Source organism: Sceloporus occidentalis, unplaced genomic scaffold (genome assembly GCF_023333645.1).
Source record: "Sceloporus occidentalis isolate IW3139 unplaced genomic scaffold, rSceOcc1.0.p SCAF_7, whole genome shotgun sequence".
Taxonomy (NCBI): Eukaryota; Metazoa; Chordata; class Lepidosauria; order Squamata; family Phrynosomatidae; genus Sceloporus; species Sceloporus occidentalis.
Window position 1 is genome coordinate 76,769,254 of NW_028316987.1, and position 19,068 is coordinate 76,788,321.

At 39.6% G+C, this 19,068-nt stretch overlaps 1 protein-coding gene across 6 annotated transcripts in view; it reads left to right on the top strand.

The window, feature by feature from the left end:
• Positions 1 to 19,068, top strand: part of LOC149309988 (ATP-dependent zinc metalloprotease YME1L1) — a 27,793-nt gene continuing 8,725 nt past the window's right edge. For 4 of the 6 annotated variants that reach the window (XM_089533427.1, XM_089533423.1, XM_089533424.1 and 1 more), the window contains exons 1-13: positions 1 to 160; positions 4,482 to 4,613; positions 6,337 to 6,499; positions 9,891 to 9,989; positions 11,337 to 11,446; positions 12,782 to 12,932; positions 13,188 to 13,295; positions 14,096 to 14,178; positions 15,039 to 15,129; positions 15,476 to 15,628; positions 16,296 to 16,428; positions 17,605 to 17,667; positions 18,169 to 18,281. In XM_089533427.1, the coding sequence (XP_089389553.1) occupies positions 128 to 160; positions 4,482 to 4,613; positions 6,337 to 6,499; positions 9,891 to 9,989; positions 11,337 to 11,446; positions 12,782 to 12,932; positions 13,188 to 13,295; positions 14,096 to 14,178; positions 15,039 to 15,129; positions 15,476 to 15,628; positions 16,296 to 16,428; positions 17,605 to 17,667; positions 18,169 to 18,281 (1,432 nt within the window). In that variant the 5' untranslated portion in view covers positions 1 to 127. The remainder of the gene's footprint in view (positions 161 to 4,481; positions 4,614 to 6,336; positions 6,500 to 9,890; positions 9,990 to 11,336; positions 11,447 to 12,781; positions 12,933 to 13,187; positions 13,296 to 14,095; positions 14,179 to 15,038; positions 15,130 to 15,475; positions 15,629 to 16,295; positions 16,429 to 17,604; positions 17,668 to 18,168; positions 18,282 to 19,068) is intronic. The other 2 variants (XM_089533429.1, XM_089533426.1) reach the window with 1 other exon arrangement.

The following is a 19,068-nucleotide window of genomic DNA, read 5'->3' on the forward strand; positions in this document are numbered from 1 at the left end:
AGGCGGCGGCCATTTTCTCGCAGAGCGGCGTAGTCGCTGAGTCCCTTTGGCAGCCGAAGAGGACGCGGCCGGAGCGGCTGCGAAGGGGAGGCCGGCCGGGGCGCCACCGAGGCCGGGAGCCGGCAGGATGTTTTCCTTCTCTACCACGGTCCAGCCCCAGGTAAAGGCCCGAGGGGCGGCCGTCGTGGCGGTTCCTGCTGCGGCGGGGAGACGTTACTGGACGCCGCCGCCGCCGCCGCCGCCGCCGCCATTGTTCTGCATCCCGCCTCCAGGCGTCCTCCACGTGTCCTCCTTCCCCCGGACGCGTCCTCCATCCCAGCCTCCTGCCCAGGAAGGGAAGCCCCAAAGCGTCCTCCATTTTGAGCATGGCTAAGAAGCGTGGGTTTTCCTTCGTGGGGAGTCTCCCGCAGGCTCACCCTGATGGCTGTTTATTCAGTTGTGAATGGCTTTTGAAAGGCCTGGATTGCTTTTAAGATCTGCATTTCTCATTTGCCCTTTTAACGTGTCTTTGGGCTGATGTTGGTTGTTCATTGTGGTTGTTGTGGTTGTCCCCCGCCTCGATCCATGGGGAGGAGGGTAAGTAGTAGTAGTCATAACAACAGTAGTAATGGTGGACGTTGGAGGAAATGGAGGACGTGGCCAAATTAAAACAGCAGCAACAACAACAACAACAATAATAATAATACATTTTAATTTGGTCAAGTGTTCCATTTTTCTTTTCGACACCAATAATAATAATAATAATATGAACCATGGGTATTATTACTATTATAATTATCATTGTAGCCACCCATGATTCTTAGTTATTATTAAATCCATGATTCTTATTATTGTTACCATTACAATTATTGGTGGTGAAAAGAAAAGAAAAATGGGGGTCATGACCAAATTAATTTCACCACCAAGAATAAGAATCATGTCTTTAATAATAATAATAACGAGTATTGCTGTTATTATTATTATTATTATCCACGATTCGTCTTATTGTTATTATTGGTGGTGAAAAGAATAATGGAGGACATGACCAAATTAATTTCACCACCGATAAGAATAATCATGCATTTAATAATAATAATTATCATCCACGATTCTTAATTGTTATTAAATTTATTATTACTATTATTATTATTATTATTGGTGGTGATGAAAAGAATAGTGGAGGGCATAGCTAAATTAAAATAAATTATTATTATTGTTGTTGTAATTTGGTCATGTCCTCCATTTTCTTCAATGTCCTACATGTTGCAGTGCCTTGTCCTCCTTTGCGGCCATAATATGTGGTCGCCCTGCACTACTCCAAGGGGAAAAGAGGGATGGGGAAGAAGGAGGAGAGGAAGAGCAAAGGAAGGAGGGATGGAGCTCTCTGGCAAAGAAGGGAGCAGGAAAAAGAAAATAGTAGTAGTGATAATAAGGAGGAGGAGGAGGAGGAGAGAGCCAGCATGGAATACTGGTTTGAGTATTGCATTATGACTTAAGAGTAGGGTGGCCAGAGGTCCTGACCGCAAAGGAGGACAAGACGCAGCAAAATGTAGGCTGTTCAAGAAAAATGGAGGTCATGACCAAATTAAAACAACAACTACTACTACTGCTACTACTATTATTTTAATGTGGCCATCTCCACCACAGGGCATTCAAGAAAGATGTAGGGCATGACCATAAAAGCATAGAACACTTGTATAAATATAAACTCATCCTGCTTAGTCCAGCTCAAAATGGAGGACATTTTGGAATTCCTCCTGGACAGAAGATTGTTGGTACTATTATTGTTGTTTTTATTATTATATTTATATCCTGCTTTCCTCCCAGAATTGGAATACAAAGCTGTTTACAAATTAAAAACAACAACAACAATTCAGTTAATGAAAAATTGGGCTTTCAAATAGAATTGAAATGTAAGACTTTTCCTTGAAAAGGAGGGTGTCTGGAAAGGAGTCGTAACAAGGGATGCCTCTCCCAAGCTATTTCACTACTGAGACATTTTCTTCCAACATGGCTTTCATGTGTTTTTTTCCCCTTGAATGGAAATGTTTCCCTATTGAATATGAATTAGTTATGTGTACTTTTATTGTCTTATATCATGCTACACTGTTATAGTGCTATTGTTCCACTTTAACTGCTATGGCTGCCTCCTGTGGAATTCTGGGATTTACAGGTTAGAAAGAGGGACATTTGGAAATCTCAGCCAGGGAGGTCTAGTGCCTCACTGAACTACAGATCTCAGAATGCCGCAGGAGGCAGCCATAGCAGTTAAAGCGGAATAATAGCACTACAACAGTACAGTGCAGTATCATATGGTCCTTTGGGTGCAGCTACACTGCAGAAATAATGAAGTTTGACACCACTTTTAAACTGCTGTGGCTCCATCCTATGAAATCGTGGGGTTTGTAGCTTTGTGAGGCACCAGAACTCTGTGGCAGAGGAGACCAAAGACTCTGTAATACTGCAAACCCCAGGATTCCATAGGATGGAGTCATAGCACTTAAAGTTGTGGCAAACAGTATTATTTCCACAGCGTAGATGCACCCTAGAGAGCCAGCATGGCATATTGGTTTGAATGTTAGATTATGATTCTGGAAACTAAGGCGAGTTACAGACCACCCAAAATGGGCACTCTGCCGCCGCCGCCAGTTGCAACGTCCAGGAACCGCAGCAGCCAAACCGCATGGCTCCCGGGCACAGCAAGAAAGAAGCGCCGAAATGGCACTTCTTTCTGGGCCCCGGAAGTGGCACCATGAGGAGCTAGTCGTGCACTCACGGCGTCACTTCCGGCGTGCAACGTCTGAGCGCTACGCATCCGCGACATCAAAATGGCAGCCCCCGTGTGGACGGGCGCCACCGTTTTGTACGGACTCGGCCCGTATTAGGGTTGAGGGGCAGCCAGAACAGACGCCCCTTCTCAACCCTAACTTGCCCCTTTCTAACCCTAGTACACCCCTTCGGCGCATCTGTAACGCGCCAAAGATTCGATTCCTCACTCAGCCATGAAACCCACCTAGGAGCATTCTAAGGGGTGCATCTTTGTTGTTTTATGCCTTCGTGTCATTTCCAGTTTAAGGCGACACTGCCATGGAGTTTCCTTGGCAGGTGTTTTCAGAGGGGATTTGCCATTGCTCTCCTCTGAAGCTGAGAGAGCGTGACTTACCCAAGGTCACCTAATGAGTTTCCATGGCCAAGCCAGGATTGAAACCCTGGGTTTCCAGAGTCATAGCCAGACGTTGAAACCACTGTGCCATGCTGGCATAGAAATAATGCAGTCTGACACCACTGTAAGGGCTATAGCGCCATCCTGTGGAATCCTGGGAATTGTACTGTAGTCACCAGAACTCTTTGGCAGAAAAGGCTAAAGACCTTGTAAAACTACAAATACCAGGATTCTGTAGGATGGAGCTGCAGCATTTAAACTGGTGCAAGACTGTATTGTTTCTACAGTGTAGACGGACTCAAGGAGAAGAGGTCCTTGTAGCCTTGCTGCAACTCTAGGTTTCAGATAGTTGACCAGGTAGTTGAGGACCTGAGAATAGCCCTGCTAGTTCTTCCTTTCGGTGGGATGCACCTAGGAGCTTCTAGGATGCATCTACAATGTAAAAATAATGCAATTTGAAATCTTATGGAATCCTGGGGTTTGGGGTTTCGTGAGCTACCAGCACTTTTTGGCACAGAAGATTGAAGACCTTGTAAAACAACAAGGTTTGACAGGATCTGAAGAAGCTGTGACCTTGATCCTATCTTGAATTACTGTGGATGGTTGTTCTTCCAGTATGAAGCCAGTTCCTGTTTCTACATTGCTTAGTATATCAAAGACAATCATCAGTTCCATGGATAATGAATAAGTTTACCTTAGGGCTGACCTAAGTCAGAAACCATTTGAAGGCTCACAGCAACAGCAGCAAGGACATCTTAATAATGTACATATGTAGAATGCTGGTTGAAACCCTGAATCATGCAGTCGATTGTAGAGGTATGAGGAAATCCGGAGAAGGAATGATGTGCCAGAGAAAAGAAGCAATGATTGGAAGATACCAATTTCTATTTGTCTGAAATAGTTGTCATGAACAGCGAGACAGAGAATGTTGAAGAGATATTGCACTCAGGGTTATAAATATGAAGGGATAGAAGGAACAGGTTGTTTTACTGTACAAACAGGGACACTAGTTTCTTAGGTAGGCAGGGATGACACATGTTTTTTAATGTGTAAAACTTATTGGTCTGTGATGTAGAAAACTGAATAAAAAGCTACACACTGAGAAGTCATTTTTAAAAATCACAAGGGGATTGATGTCTTTTTGTGAATAAAATTCTGATTGAGTTAATGAATTTGGGTTAACTTTAGTTTCATTTGCTGCATATTTCTATTCCTTTAAATAGGTAATATTCCTAATATGTGCTTTTGAGTGCCATATGTATTTAAAAGACATTGTACATTATTCTAGATCAGAATGGAAATGTGTTGATCAGTGATCTTATATTTCAATTTATGTTAGGTCACAGTTCCTCTGAGTCATCTTATCAATGCCTTTCATTCACCCAAAAGCCTGGCTCCATCTTTCACTGCAACAACTAGCCAGTGTGTCCAAAAGGAAGCAGCACCTGAATCTGATGTACAAAATAGTGAGGTAAGAATTTTTAGAAGATGTGATACACTTACTTATGTCCTTGCAGTATTTAGCATGATTACATTTGCTTGGTCTCTTATATTTTACATTAAAGAATCTTTCTAGATAAAGTTGATTTAGTATTTGATACTATCTGCAGAAATCCAGACAGACTACTATATAAAGGTTTTGCAGTGTATAATTGTTTTAATATGCAAGTATTTTTTTGCATGCAATTTATTTTGTTACAGTAATAATAAAAATTTGCCAGTAAGTGATGCTGAGTCCTCTGCAACATGAATTTGTAAAGAACAACATTTGGATCTGCAGCCCTATGCCCACCTGAAGCAAGTCTTTTTAAATTCAGAACCTATTGTTGAGTAGACATGCACTGCTAGTTATGGGAGAAATGAAAGTTTAATGAGAGATTAAAGAATGAAGCAGTGATTGCTTCTTGATTTTGTTAGTGTTCTTTTTATTGCATGGATAGGAGTCATGTAGCCCTCCAATGCCGTCAGACTACAGCTTTCAGCATTCTTCACTACAGGCTATCTTGGCTAGGGCTGCTGGCAGTTTTATTCCAGAAACACTTGGAAGGCTATAATCATTTCCACTCTTGCTTTGTAGGATAATAGGGCTGTAAAAACCACAGTTACTGTGAAAGACGTACTACTTTTTCAATCACACACATATATATATGCTTCAAAATTATTCATTCATAGTTGGTATTTATAACATCTTCAAAAAACAGCTTCTGCTTGAATGTAGATCTTGCTTTTTTGTATTTTAGTTAATGAAAATGAAAGCACTATATTGGAAAAACGAAACAGTTTAACTAACTGATGGAAATACAGTTGGCCCTTCTTATACACAGATTTTTTATACACGGATTCAAGCATCCACGGTTTGAAAATGTTAAAAAAAGTATAAATTTCAACTATCAAACCTTGATTTTCCATTTTTTAAATAAGGGACACCATTTTGCTATGTCATTATATTTAATGGGACTTGAGCATCCACGGATTGTGTTATACACGGGAGATCTTGGAACCAAACCCCAGTATATAACGGGTCCACCTAGGGCTGCCATAATTGTCCACTTTTACCAGGGACAAAATGTAGGACAAATTCAAGACCAAACTGTAGGGCAACTGCAGGACAAAACTCAGCTCAAAATGTAGGACATTTAAGGTCCACCATTTTTCTTCAATGTCCTACATTTTGGGCTGAGTTTTGTCCTGCAGTTGTCCTACAGTTTGGTCTTGAATTTGTTCCACATTTTGTCCCTGGTAAAAGTGGACAATTATGGCAACCCTAACTGTATACAGTCGTCCCTCCTCGTTCACGGACTTGGGATCTGTGGTCTTGATTACTCATGGATGGCAAGCAGGGAGGAAACAAAATGGTGCCCTCACCCACAGCGTGTGTGCAGGGCTTCGCACAGGAACATGAATACATTGAAATCAATGATACCCCAATATTGGCAGTTTTTCTGATTCATGAGGGGGGGGGGGGTCCAGAACGGATCCTCTGCGAATTGGAAGGGACAACTGTATTAACATTCTGAAGTGAGGGATCAAAACTGCAATTTAAAAAAAACAAACCAAAGAAATTATGGTTTCCAGTTTGCTGCTTCTACTTTTCAAAAATCTTTTTGGATTGTGGATCTCGAACAGTTGGATTTTATTTTTGGAATTATCTGATGTTCTTAAACATTTGAATACTTCATTTATTCTTTTTACAGCCAGTACTTAATCTACGAGACCTAGGACTGTCTGACTTGAAAGCTAGCCAGCTTGATGAACTAGTGGACAGGCTACTTCCTGGCTATTGTGTAGAAAACAAAATCTCTTCACATTGGCAAACATCGTATATATCTGCACAGTCCTTCTTTGAAAATAAGTATGGTATGTCTGAGAAAATTGTGTTGGCATACTTGAGTAATTAATTCACTTATTAAAGTGAGTCACAGGCAGTATCACTCCATACTCTTCGATACATTGGTTTTGTAAGATATTTTCTGCTTAATTTCTATGTTATTTTCTCCAAAGAGACCTTTTCAGTTCTATTAGGAACCCAGAATTAATGGTAACTTTATTTCTGTCTTTGGTCATTATTTTTTTATCATGGTTTATTCTCTTCACCCTCACTTCTTTAATGGCATTGTACAGCTGAGTTCCATTGTACAGCTGAGTTCCATCTGGAACATATCCTTATCCACTTTTCACCTGGCTTTGATCTTTCTTTTGTATCTGATATCTATTCCATTTTTCTCAAACCTATTTTTGTTGTTGGTAGATACACTTGTCAAACAACCCTGGTTGCTTATTGGGGAGGGAAGGGTTCTCAGTAATGGGGAAAAAACCTTATTATAAAATGCATAATCTTGGGTCCAAAACAGACTGGCAGGAAGTGCTGGCTTGGGAGCAGTGGGGGGGGGGGCTTGGTGTTTAGATGACGTACACTCTGATGCCGCCCCCAAGCCTGCGTCACGTCGCCCGTCTGACCAGACAGTGGGCAGCATTGTGGTGCTCCAGCAGTGCAGTGTTCAGACGTTGCAGGAATGCAAAAAAAAAAAAAAAAAAAAAAAAAAAAAAAGCTGAATGTTGACATTACATTCAAAACAAATCGCTCCATGTTTCAAACTCATGAAATGGTTTTGTTTATTCTTGTTTAACATGCCATAGTATATTAGGGTGAGCAGGATATATGATTAGAGCAGTGACTCCATCCACATACAAAGTGTATGCAGATCTATTTAATTTAACATGGGACTGTACCTTAACTCAGTCTTGAAAATAGTTATTTTGGCATCCTGTTAGCAGCATCCTCAGGCAGGAGTTAATTTTATGTCTGTATATGTCTGGCTTTGGTTGCCCTTCCTCCCCAGCAGCCAAAGCCCCTCCCCCTGATGGTAGGACTGCTGAATGCACCCTGGCCATGTGGTGCCTGATGGAGGATGTGTGTAGAAAACACAGAAGCTTCTGTCTGTGACTAACCAGATGCAAAATGATTGCATTACCCACTGACTAAGAACTCCTAAAGGCCTTGGCAGACCTCAGCGGATAATGTAATTGCTTTGTATCTGGCTGTAAGGATTCTCTGCTCTCCCTCAGGCACAGAATGGCTGTAGGGGCAGTGAGAGGTTTCAGTGCTTCTGTGGTAGACCCAGGGATGTGTGGGGTGGTAAATGGCTCAGTGTGGCATAGTAGCTCATGCAGAATGTTTATACTGGGAATGGGTTCTCTTTCAGAATCTATTCTCTTTCAGGCTGTTGGCATTACAAATTACTAATATAGGTAAGTGTGGGTTATAAACTTTTTTGTGGGCCAGTAATATTTGTTGATATTTTGTTGACTTTCCAGTGGTTCAGGGCTGCCCTAACTCTAGCCTGAAACAGATGGGGGCAAAAGGAGTGGCTGCTGGCTGTTTTGGGGGCATGGTGTGCAGATTATGCATGCCCCTGACATGACCAGAAGCCACTCTGAGGCTATCTAAGGCAGCCCAAAGCTGCCACGAAAAAGAGCAGCAAAAATCCGCTCCTTGCTGGCAGCCTGTTTGGGACTGTGGCAGAGTCTGCTTTCAGAGCGGGCTGCCTGGTCGCACAGTCCCTGGTCACTTACTGGACGATCGTGGGTGGAGCAGCCAGAAGCTTCTCCATCTCTATGTCATCACTCTGCTGTGCCTCAATATACCTCTGGTTTTTGTATTTTAAAGAGTATTCGATTGTCCCCCAGCAGGACTCAGTTGAAAGTTGAAATGGATTAGATCAAGCTGTACATTGAGAAGTGAATCAGACTGATTACACACACACATGCACACACACACACACACCTCTTTGCTGTTGAATGAGAAGGATCTCCCACTGTATCCCAGACCTGGGACTCAAGGTGGATTTCAAAACTTCAGTTACAGATAGAACTTCACATTATGAAAATATACAAAAGTTACATTATTAATAGTTAAAAGCCATTTAAAACTATACCATTTAGCAGCAAGAAATATGGACAGTACAGCATATTAGTAAAAGCTTTTTCCAATAGGCAGTCCATTCCCAAGGTATTGAAACAAAATAGTCATCTTCTGCTTCCAGAAGGATACTCTGTGGAGGGACCAGTCTTTCTTTTGTTGGAAAAGAGTTCTAGACCCTGGGAGGAGCTACCAGGAAAGCTGTTTCCCATGTTCCCTCCAGATAATGTGATGGTGGTGAGATTGAGAGAAATGAAGATCTCAAAACCAAATATATAAAGAACAATATAGTCCTGTACATAACCTGGATCTGAGCCATATGAGGCTTTATAGGTTGTAACAAGTATTTGGAAACTAAGTTGTTTACTGAAGTGTTTGTGTCTGTTTTTATCCATATCCTCTCAATATTGGAACTGTTTTTTTTTTCTTGTTCCCTATCTGCATTTTATGAGGAAGTTATCTCCAATTTATTCTGAAATATCAGCCAATAGGTAATTTACAGTAGTTAATTCTGAAGGGAAGTCAGAAGTCTACTTATAATATTGATCTTTTATCTGACATTTTTCATACTCCGGTTATATTTCAACATAAAATACCTGCTTATTTCTAAATCAGTTAACTGGGATGTTACTTGAGTAAGTCCTTTGCAGAATTGGACAGTGACTTCAAGTCTTGGGCCAAGATCCAACAGGATGCTTGCATATTCAAACTAGCATAAATGGGACTTAGCGCCTGCACCAGCAGGGACGTAGCCAAGGGGGGGGGATCTTGGGGTCCGGACCCCCCCTTCCGTTAGAAAAATGAATGGTGTGTGCTGCTGCACTGCCGCACCCAAGCCCCATTATAATGGTGGCACTTAGTCTGGACCCCCCCCCCCCCTTCCTAAAATCCTGGCTACATCCTTGGCACTAGAGGGTTTCTTAGCCCTCCGGATCACCCTTTTAGGGTGGAGGCAAGAGAAGAGAGGAATGCCAATTCTGGTGTGGCTGTAGGATCACAAATAAGTTATTGGATTATGTCTTGCAATTTTTGCACTGTTGAACAGTGGATTTAGTTTAAGCATTCAGTTGGGAAGCCTAGGCGTGAGTCCAACAAAAACCAGAGAATACAATGAAAAGCCTTGGTCTTGTTGCCAATTTCATTTCTTCTCCATGGTTCCTTTGAAAAGGAGCAAGATAATCTTTCATTTTGGCTTGCTATGATGATGATTTTCTGAGGCTTATTTTAATTTTATTTTTTGATCCTTTAGTATTTAAAAATGCAAGATTTGATGTTGTGCGTTTAATGCCTTCAAAACTGAAACAAGTGCTTTTTATCATAATTTTCTAGGTTTTTCAGACGTATTTAGCTTCTTACGCTCATCTTATCCATACAGACAGCATCCTAGCCCCCTCCAGAGTATATGTTCAGATCTTCACCGTTGGCCAGGTATGGAATAAGAAGTATCTTCTTTCAAAAATTAACCATGTGGTTATGTTGTAGCTTTGATCCAACATTTTCACAGTGGCACTCTACTCATAAGAGTAAAGCCCCTATACTATTCCAGAGTGTTGGGATAACCTTTGGAACAGTACAGGAGATGGCACAGTGGGTGTCAGGAGAAAGGAAGAATGAGCAGATATGTCCTCAGCTTCCATTCTGTTGTAGTCTCTGTTCCTTTCATTTGCACAAGTTTGGTTGCATCCAACTTTATAATAAGGCTTTTCATAAACTAATGTACTATATTGTAGACTACGGGAGCCAGCATGGCTTGAGCATTGAACTATGACTGGAGACCAGGGTTCGAATCCCAGCTTGGCCAAGTAAACCCACTGGGGTAACCTGGGGCAAGTTACACTCTCTCAGCCTCAGAGGATGGCAATTGCAAATCTCACCTGAAGAAACTTGCCAAGAAAACCCCATGATAGTTTCCCGTTAGGGTTGCCATAAATTGGAAGTGACTGGAAAGTGTATACAGTTTTCTTGGAAAGTTTCTTCAGAGGGGTTTTGCCATTGCCATCTTTTGAGACTGAGACTGTGTGACTTGCCCAAAGTCACCCAATGAGTTTTCACAGCTTAGCCAGGATTCAAACCCTGGTCTCCCAGTATCCTAGCCCAATTCTCAGACCATTACATCACACTGGCCCCTACCTTTTTATATACACATAATTCCTGTGTAGTGAGAACATATCTAGAAAAAGATGTTTGCAAGCCATGTTTAGACAAGTCTTGCTTAAACAGAATCAGGCATGAATTGGTTACCATTCCAGCTTGTTAGGTCACATGTGTACTGTAGGTTTGAGATTTATGAACCCTTTCCTTGAAATATACCTCACTCAACACAGTGCTACTTATCTGTGAAGAAATGCTACAATTGTTCCTTTATTCCTTAAATAATGTAGAGCATATGCAGTGGGCTTTTTGACTTGTATATTTGAACAGTAGGAGCCGCTACCTCCTTCTAGTGCGCTGTCAGAAGCTGCTTTGCAAATGACTCAGTTTCATGTGTTGCTGCCATACAACCTAGAAGGATACTGGTTTTGGAACAATAGCAACAAAGTAGCATACAGCTAGTAATGTGATGCTTTGAAGTCTGTTATAAGTTCAAGATTCATCCAAAAGCCATCCAGTATTTAAAATATGATACACACACACACACTGTGTGTGTGTGTGTGTGTGTGTGTGTGTGCGCACACACACACACACACACACAAACTGGATGAAGCTGCAGAACACATATGTTAATCTTTTAAAAAATGTTATATTGAAATATAACACACCCTTGTGTATGTTAAGTTTTCATTCAGTCTCGGGGTTTTAAGACTCTGAAATCAAGAGCAAGACGGCTGCAGTCAACATCGGAACGAGTAGCAGAAACAGAAACCGTAGCTCCCTCATTTGTAAAGGTAAGCCTGAGAACCTTCCATGTCCTGATTGTCACATTGTCTTTTACATTGCCTCTGATGTCTGGGTTATACATTTCTGTATAGCAAGATTATGTAGTCTAAAGAAAGATAGGACAGCTAAAATTGAGTAAAATGGGGGACATTGGCTTATGCATTGCGTATGCAAATGTCATTATATAATTCGAAAGTTGATGTTACAGAGGATGAATTATTGGGAAATCACTTGAAGCAAATGATGTACAGTATAAAGCTGTGTATGTGTGTTACAATAGAAGTGCTTCTGAAATATTTGTGTTTAACCATGAAATCAGCTTCATTTAAAGTTTGGTGCCACTTCTGGCCTCTTAAGACACATCCAGCATTTAAACAGCATACCTCCAAAGTGACCCAAAGCAGCTTTATTTTGGCCTGTCTGTATGGGCCCTATCATATATACTTGATAATAAGTTGACCTCATGTATAAGTTGAGGGGGGGCAAAATCATGGATTTTGATATGACCCTTGAATAAGTTGAAGGTTAAATTTAGGGGCATGCAACAAAGGATCTAAATGATGAAGCAAAGGAGAACAGTGCCAAAGAACCTACAAACGTCTGGCAGGCATAACTATTTTGGCTTAAACTAAAGTCTGGATGGAAGAGAGAGTCGATGGAGGTCAGTGCTTCCAGGACAGATTGCACTCTTACCCTTCACCAGCGGATGGTTCTCTTTTTAATAAGAGTTAAAGTATAGTATTTACAAGTATAGTATTTACATTGACCCGTGGATAAGTTGACCTAGGTTTTTGGGGTCAATGTTTTGACTAAAATTTCTAGATTTATACTTGACTGTGTACTTCACGACCAAATCTAAACATTTTATAATCTGAAAGATAAGAAAGTTCTGTGGCCTTCTAAGTTAGCTAGGTTGACTTTTAGACTAAAATTATTTGTGTTATTATTCAGTATTCTTCTACAGATAATATCTTCCTAAAGTAACTTTTTGTGATGGTTCAAAATGTCTCCCTCCTCCCCCCAAAATTAAATTGTAAAATATTATTTCTTGAATTTTGGAAGAATCTAAATTTACATAAAAAGCTACAACCTAGAGGAAAATCCAAGTCTGGAACTTGAAAATTTACATGCAGACAGATGCCTACTTAAAGATACCTCCACATATGCTTTTTAATCTTCTGTGTACATTCTGTGCCAGAGAATATTTTAGTAGTTTGACTAATTCAGTGCCTCATTGCATAGCAAAAATATGATCATTGGAATGTTTGGGCAAAGTAATGTATTTAATTGTTTCTCTGTATAAGAATTTATTGTTAAAGCTGTTTCCTCAATCACATTCTTAGGGACTTCTACTGAGAGATAGAGGATCTGAAGTTGAAAGTTTAGAGAAATTGATGAAAACAAAAAACATACCTGAAGCTCATCATGATGCCTTTAAAACTGGGTTTGCAGAGGGGTTTTTGAAAGCACAGTCACTCACACAACGTACAAATGGTCAGTTGGTCTGTTTTTAAAAAATTGTTTGTTAATAGTGTAAATGAAAAAAATTGAAAATGACATGGTGAATTCACTTCCTTTGTGCTCTTTCTCTTCAATTAAAAATGTAGCAGTAATTATGTAAAAGGTAAATTTCTCTTATGCTTCCCCTTATTGTTTTCATTGCTCTCCAATACTGCCATTATTTGATCTTTTGATTTTGTATCTGTATCATCTCATTTATCTTGCTGAATTTGTTGTTTTCTTCTTCAGATTCCTTAAGACGAACCCGTCTATTTCTGCTTGTACTACTGCTGCTTGGTATTTATGGTTTGTCAAAAACCCCATTTTTATCTGGTAAAGGCTCCTTTTCTGATACTGGTTTGTTAAATTTTCATTCTTCTGAATCACTTCATTTGCACTTTTCTATCAGATGTGATCATGTTCTTTTGAATTAACATTACATATTTTAAAAAGTCACAATACAGTCTTATATCAGGATACGCTGCTCCATGAAAAAGACCTAAATCCTCCATAAGAAAGACCTAAATCCTTTCTCCATGAGAAAGACATAAATCCTTCATAATAAAGTAATTATTGGGAAAAATGTATCTTTTTATCAAATACATCTCATGCTGGATGTAGTTCTTCAGTTCAATTTTTTTAGCGTTTTATGTACTGCTGTCTCTTTTCAATGTCTTCCTGAACTTTACAGTGCAGATGTATTTAACTTCTTAGATTTTGCCTTTACTTATATGACAGTTTGAACTATGAAGCTGGTGTAATTTAAAAATAGATTTTTGATTTTATCTTTGTACTTTTTACAATAATCTGCCCAAATATAGTCTTGTCTTCCTCTGAGATGCTTTGCTTAAAACTTTGAGTGCTCTCAGTTTGGAGATAAGATGCACAGGTGCTAAGTTGCCTGGTGCTGGAGGTAGGACATAGGTATACTGCTTAAAGCTTTATGGGTCTAGGACAAACAAACTTTTGTTTAGTTTTGGATTTGCTTATTTATAAGAATGATTGATACCCAGTTAAGCAGTTATGGGCCAATTCAGTCCTGGGAGCCTTACAATAAACACTATTTAATATGGCTTATTTGTAGAAAGCATTTTGACAAATGATGTTGGCTTAGTTATGTTTTATTAATTTAATTCCATTGCTTAATTTGTTTGCAGTACGTTTTCGAACAACATCTGGGCTTGATGCAGCAGTAGACCCTATTCAGATGAAAAATGTCACTTTTGAACATGTCAAAGGGGTAAGTTCAAATGTTGGGAGTCTCCTGAGTGTTTAGTTCAGGGGTGGACAACTGAGGAAAACTAAGGGGCCAGGGATTTAAACCCTGGTCTCCAGAGTTGTAGTCCACTTGTAAACCACTATACCATGCTGGCTCTCACTCATTTCATACATACAAACACACATACCAGCTTCTGATATATGACATGTGATATATAACCCAGTTTTTCATGGGTTGCTCTACTTCACACCCCAGAATGAATATTCACAATGAGTAGCAATATGTCGTTCGTTTTCACTTTCACTTCTCATATTAGTTAATATCCAGCCCTGCTGATTTTCGCCAAAATCATAGCTCATAGAAAAAAAAATGGATTTTGGACTTTGTTTTTAAAAGATCTATTGCTTCATTTATAGTAGGAGAGACTGCTGGTTTGTTTTCCTTATAATTTGTTTAAACATTAGCTTACACAAGGTCACAGTTGGTGTTTCATTTCTTTTTTTCAGAACTGTATACTGAGCTCTTACATAAGAATTTCTCCCCTTTTATAGTTCTAGGGCTTTACACAATTGTTACTTGTTTTGCAGTATATTTTTGATATTAAATAAATATACGTGCTCAATTTGTTATCATATGTCACAAATAGAGTTAACTTTATATCTATGTCTAATATGCTTTGGATATCCAGAGCAAAAGACTAGTTAGTGGTATATCATGGGGTTTTGCATTTCCTAAGGAAAGGTCAAATACCATTATCTTTCAGGTTTATAGTCTAGCTGAAATTACTATCCAAAGAAAATTATTGTGGTCTTTAGTTGTGTTCTTTAAAACTTTGATACAGTTTATTAATAAATGCATTCCTTTCACTTAATTGAGCGCAGGTTGAAGAAGCTAAGCAAGAGCTACAGGAAGTGGTAGAATTCTTGAAAAATCCACAGAAATTTACTGTACTAGGAGGTAAACTTCCTAAAGGTAAGTATGAGCTTTCAAGCTATTGGCAATTCATTTAGCAGGGGTATTCAGACCTTGGTCTTGTTTGATTCCATTACGACAAAGAGTATATAGAATGTTTGACATTTATTCATGCTTTTGATACTTGTTTACCTTCTTCCTTTTGTCATTGACCATGTAACAAGATAAAAACACAATTTCTAGATAAAATTGCTCTTAACAGAGTGTTACTAATAATTTTCACTGTTACAAATTTATTTTCATATGGTTCACATATATCCTGTTTGTAAACCAAAGAGCAATATTTACAAAACATGCTGCAAACATATTTTGATATATTTTGATTTTCATGCCATTATTTTTCCAGGTATTCTGTTGGTGGGACCTCCTGGTACTGGCAAAACCCTTCTTGCCAGAGCTGTGGCAGGAGAAGCTGATGTTCCATTTTACTATGCTTCTGGGTCTGAATTTGATGAAATGTTTGTTGGTGTGGGAGCGAGTCGTATCAGAAATCTGTTCAGTAAGTTCACCTAAGTTTTCTCTTGGTCACTTTCTGTCGGGAGGTATCGGAAGAGCAGACAGGCACACTTCAAAGGCTTGTGCATTTTATTGAACAGATCACAATTTGTCACTGAATAAATGCTGTCAATTTTGTGTTTAATATGTCTCACAAAATGAAAAGTGTTCTATTTCAGTATTTGTATTGTATCAAGTGTTTGACACATTGGCCTGTTACAGACTGCCAAAATAAAGCTGCTTTGGGTCTCTTTGGAGGTATGCTATTTAAATGATGCATGGGTCCTAAGAGTCCGGAGGTCGCGCCAAAGCCACACTCCATTCCTAAGCACTGGAGGGCAGCTTTGGTGCAGCTTCCGGATTCTTAGGGTGCATGCATCATTTAAACAGCATGCCTCCAAAGAGACCCCAAGCAGCTTTATTTTGGCAGTCTGTAACAGACCATTGTAATCTAAAAATATTCCAGATTGTTTATTCCAATCCATAGAGGGATATATCTTTTTTGATAAAGTAGCAACAGTGGCAATTTTTCCACTTTGAAGATCTGATACTATGGGAAAATATAACTGATTGTGATAGCAAAAGCTCAAGGATCTCACTTGAAAACATGAAAACACAATAAAATATTGTATGGCAATATTAAATACAAATATAACATCCTTTATTCTTAGGGGAAGCCAAAGCAAATGCACCTTGTGTCATATTCATTGATGAACTAGATTCTGTTGGTGGCAAAAGAATTGAGTCTCCAATGCATCCCTACTCCAGACAGACTATAAATCAACTCCTTGCTGAAATGGATGGGTAAGTAGTCATTTTCTTTCCTCTTGATGGGGCTGTGCATTATACAGCGGGCCTTTCCCTTATGCGTTCCAGATCCCCCCGCATAAGAGGAAATCTGCATATGCTCGTGTCCCATTGCAAACAATGGGGTGTGTGCTCGGGGCAGTGCACGTGCCACAGGTGCGCACACCATTTTTAACATTGTCACGTGGCTTCTGCATAAACGAAGCCACGTGGTGCGCCTGCATATGGTGCGGGTGCACTGTATTGTAACTGCATAAAATAAGAAAGAAAAAATGTGGGTATTAGTGTGGCCATTGAAGGTGATAATATGAGATCAGATGTGTACCTTAGGAAATATTTCAGCCATTCAGGATTTAATCCACAAACTTGGTACTTGGGACCAATCCCAAAGGGATGTTCTATCCAAAATTTGTCAACATTTTGAGCAAAACCCACCTAAATATTGGGAGCAGCTGGAGAGCTTCAGGGCAGAATAGTACAGTGGGTCCTCGCCTTACGCAGGGATCCGTTCCGGATCCCTCCGTGTAAGGCGATTTCCGCCTATGCTCAAGCCCCATTGGAAACAATGGGGCTCGTGCATGGCGGCGTGGTGGCGGTGGGGCGCAATGGGCGCGCGCCCATTTAATTGAGTGCGCATGCTCAAGCCGCGTAAAGCGCGCCCGCGTATGACGCGGGCACACTGTACTTGCCTCTTGTAATATGTCATGGTCCAAGAAGCACATTCCTTAGTCTTCCATTTTTTAATTTTCAGTTTTAACAATAGAAGTTTATTTTGTCAAAGTGCTTGCATGCATTACAGCTGACATACAATTTTTGCTTTGGAAATGGCTGGGACCATCTACTTATGCCTATAGAAAGAGCTGCAGGGACTGTATCCACACTAGGAAAAGTACATGGAAAAGAATAGATTGTTTCACCTGTGAGAAGGAATGCCTGAAGGAAATAGGCATTGATGAATGGATACATGTGGAAATGAAGAGGTAAAAATGTTTACAATGTATGTGAGAAAGAGACTGAAGAGATTACGGTAGTACTGTATGGACATTTTGTTTTGTCCCTTTACACTGGCATCACCCACCTAGTTTATGGACCCCAGCTACTCTTCCCAAGTATGTATGGCTACAAAAATGTTTACATTAGATTAACTAAAGCTCTTTTCTCCTTTTTTTAAAGCTTTAAACCTAATGAAGGAGTCATCATCATTGGTGCAACAAACTTCCCTGAAGCATTAGATAAGTATGTGTGTGTGCGTATATATGCATAAAATATAACTTTGTATGGGTTGATTTTATGCATATATGATTTTGACAGTGTAGAACATTAATAGGGGGTGCATGCATATTTGAAAGGACTTACTATTGCTCATAATCTTTGAAGGCAGCACTAAAAGGGGTTACTCACCACGATATTAGATGCAGAGCCACATATAATGAAACTCAAACCATGAGATCACTAGATCAAATCTGATCTTAGTATAATTAAATTTTAATTCTGATCTATTAAACACAGCAGGAATGTCCCTGAAGTTCATAAAGTAAACTTCCAGGGAAAGTTTATGTAGAGGGCATTTGCTTTTGTAAATTTACTGGAATGTATCATCTGAACATGTGTTATATGCTTTACCAAATCATATATTTTTTCTTTTTTTAATAAAATGGTTTCTTCTAATTCTACTGGTTAACAAAAGTTATACACATGCTGTATGATTCACAAGAATTGTTTTTCTTCCCCAATTAGTGCTTTAATACGTCCTGGCCGTTTTGACATGCAAGTTACAGTTCCTAGACCAGATGTTAGGGGCCGAACAGAAATTCTGAAATGGTACCTCAATAAAATAAAGTATGATGAGTGTAAGTATAAATATGTACCTGTTACCTTTGTGACATAAAGATTCTGAAAATTGCTGACAATATAGATAATAGGTTCAGGACCTTTTCACCATAGAGATAGCTTTGTATAAATAAAAGAGTGTAATCAATTCATGTTGATCTATGGAACCTTTCATCTTCCAAATACTTCAGGTTACATTTACCACAACCCACCATTGTTTCATAGGGGAATAGAGAAATATTCCTAAATAATCTGTGAGTTTGGGTTTTTAGTGAAAGAAACCATTCTCCAATTTAAATAGTTATTACAGCAGCTTGATTCTTGGCTTTCTGTTACTATCCATTTTATGATTATATTGGCAGTAAAGTAATTAAAGTTCACTTGGAATGAAAAATGGCCATAACACAAGGTTTTATAGCTTTGTGTTTACTGTATATTCCAATCTAGAAGTGACATTTAAATAATTGTTATAGCAGCTTGATTCTTGGCTCTCTGCCTGTTACTATTACCCATTTTATGATTATATTGGCATTAAAATAAAGTGTCATATATACTCATGTATAAGTCAAAACATTTTTACAAAAAATTGACCCCAAAAAACTGGGTCAACTTATATACAGGTCAATACGGTAACTTTCCCAGCCCAACTGTCTCCCAAATGTACAGGTGGGCTACAGTGGAGGAGGCAGGGCAAGCTCTTGATACCAGGCCTCATCCCCAGCCTGGCTGCCCCTTTAGGACAGCCAGGGTGGGAAGGAAGAGGGAAGGAAAACCCTTGCTCCCCCAGCCTAGGCTGTCTCTCGAGGG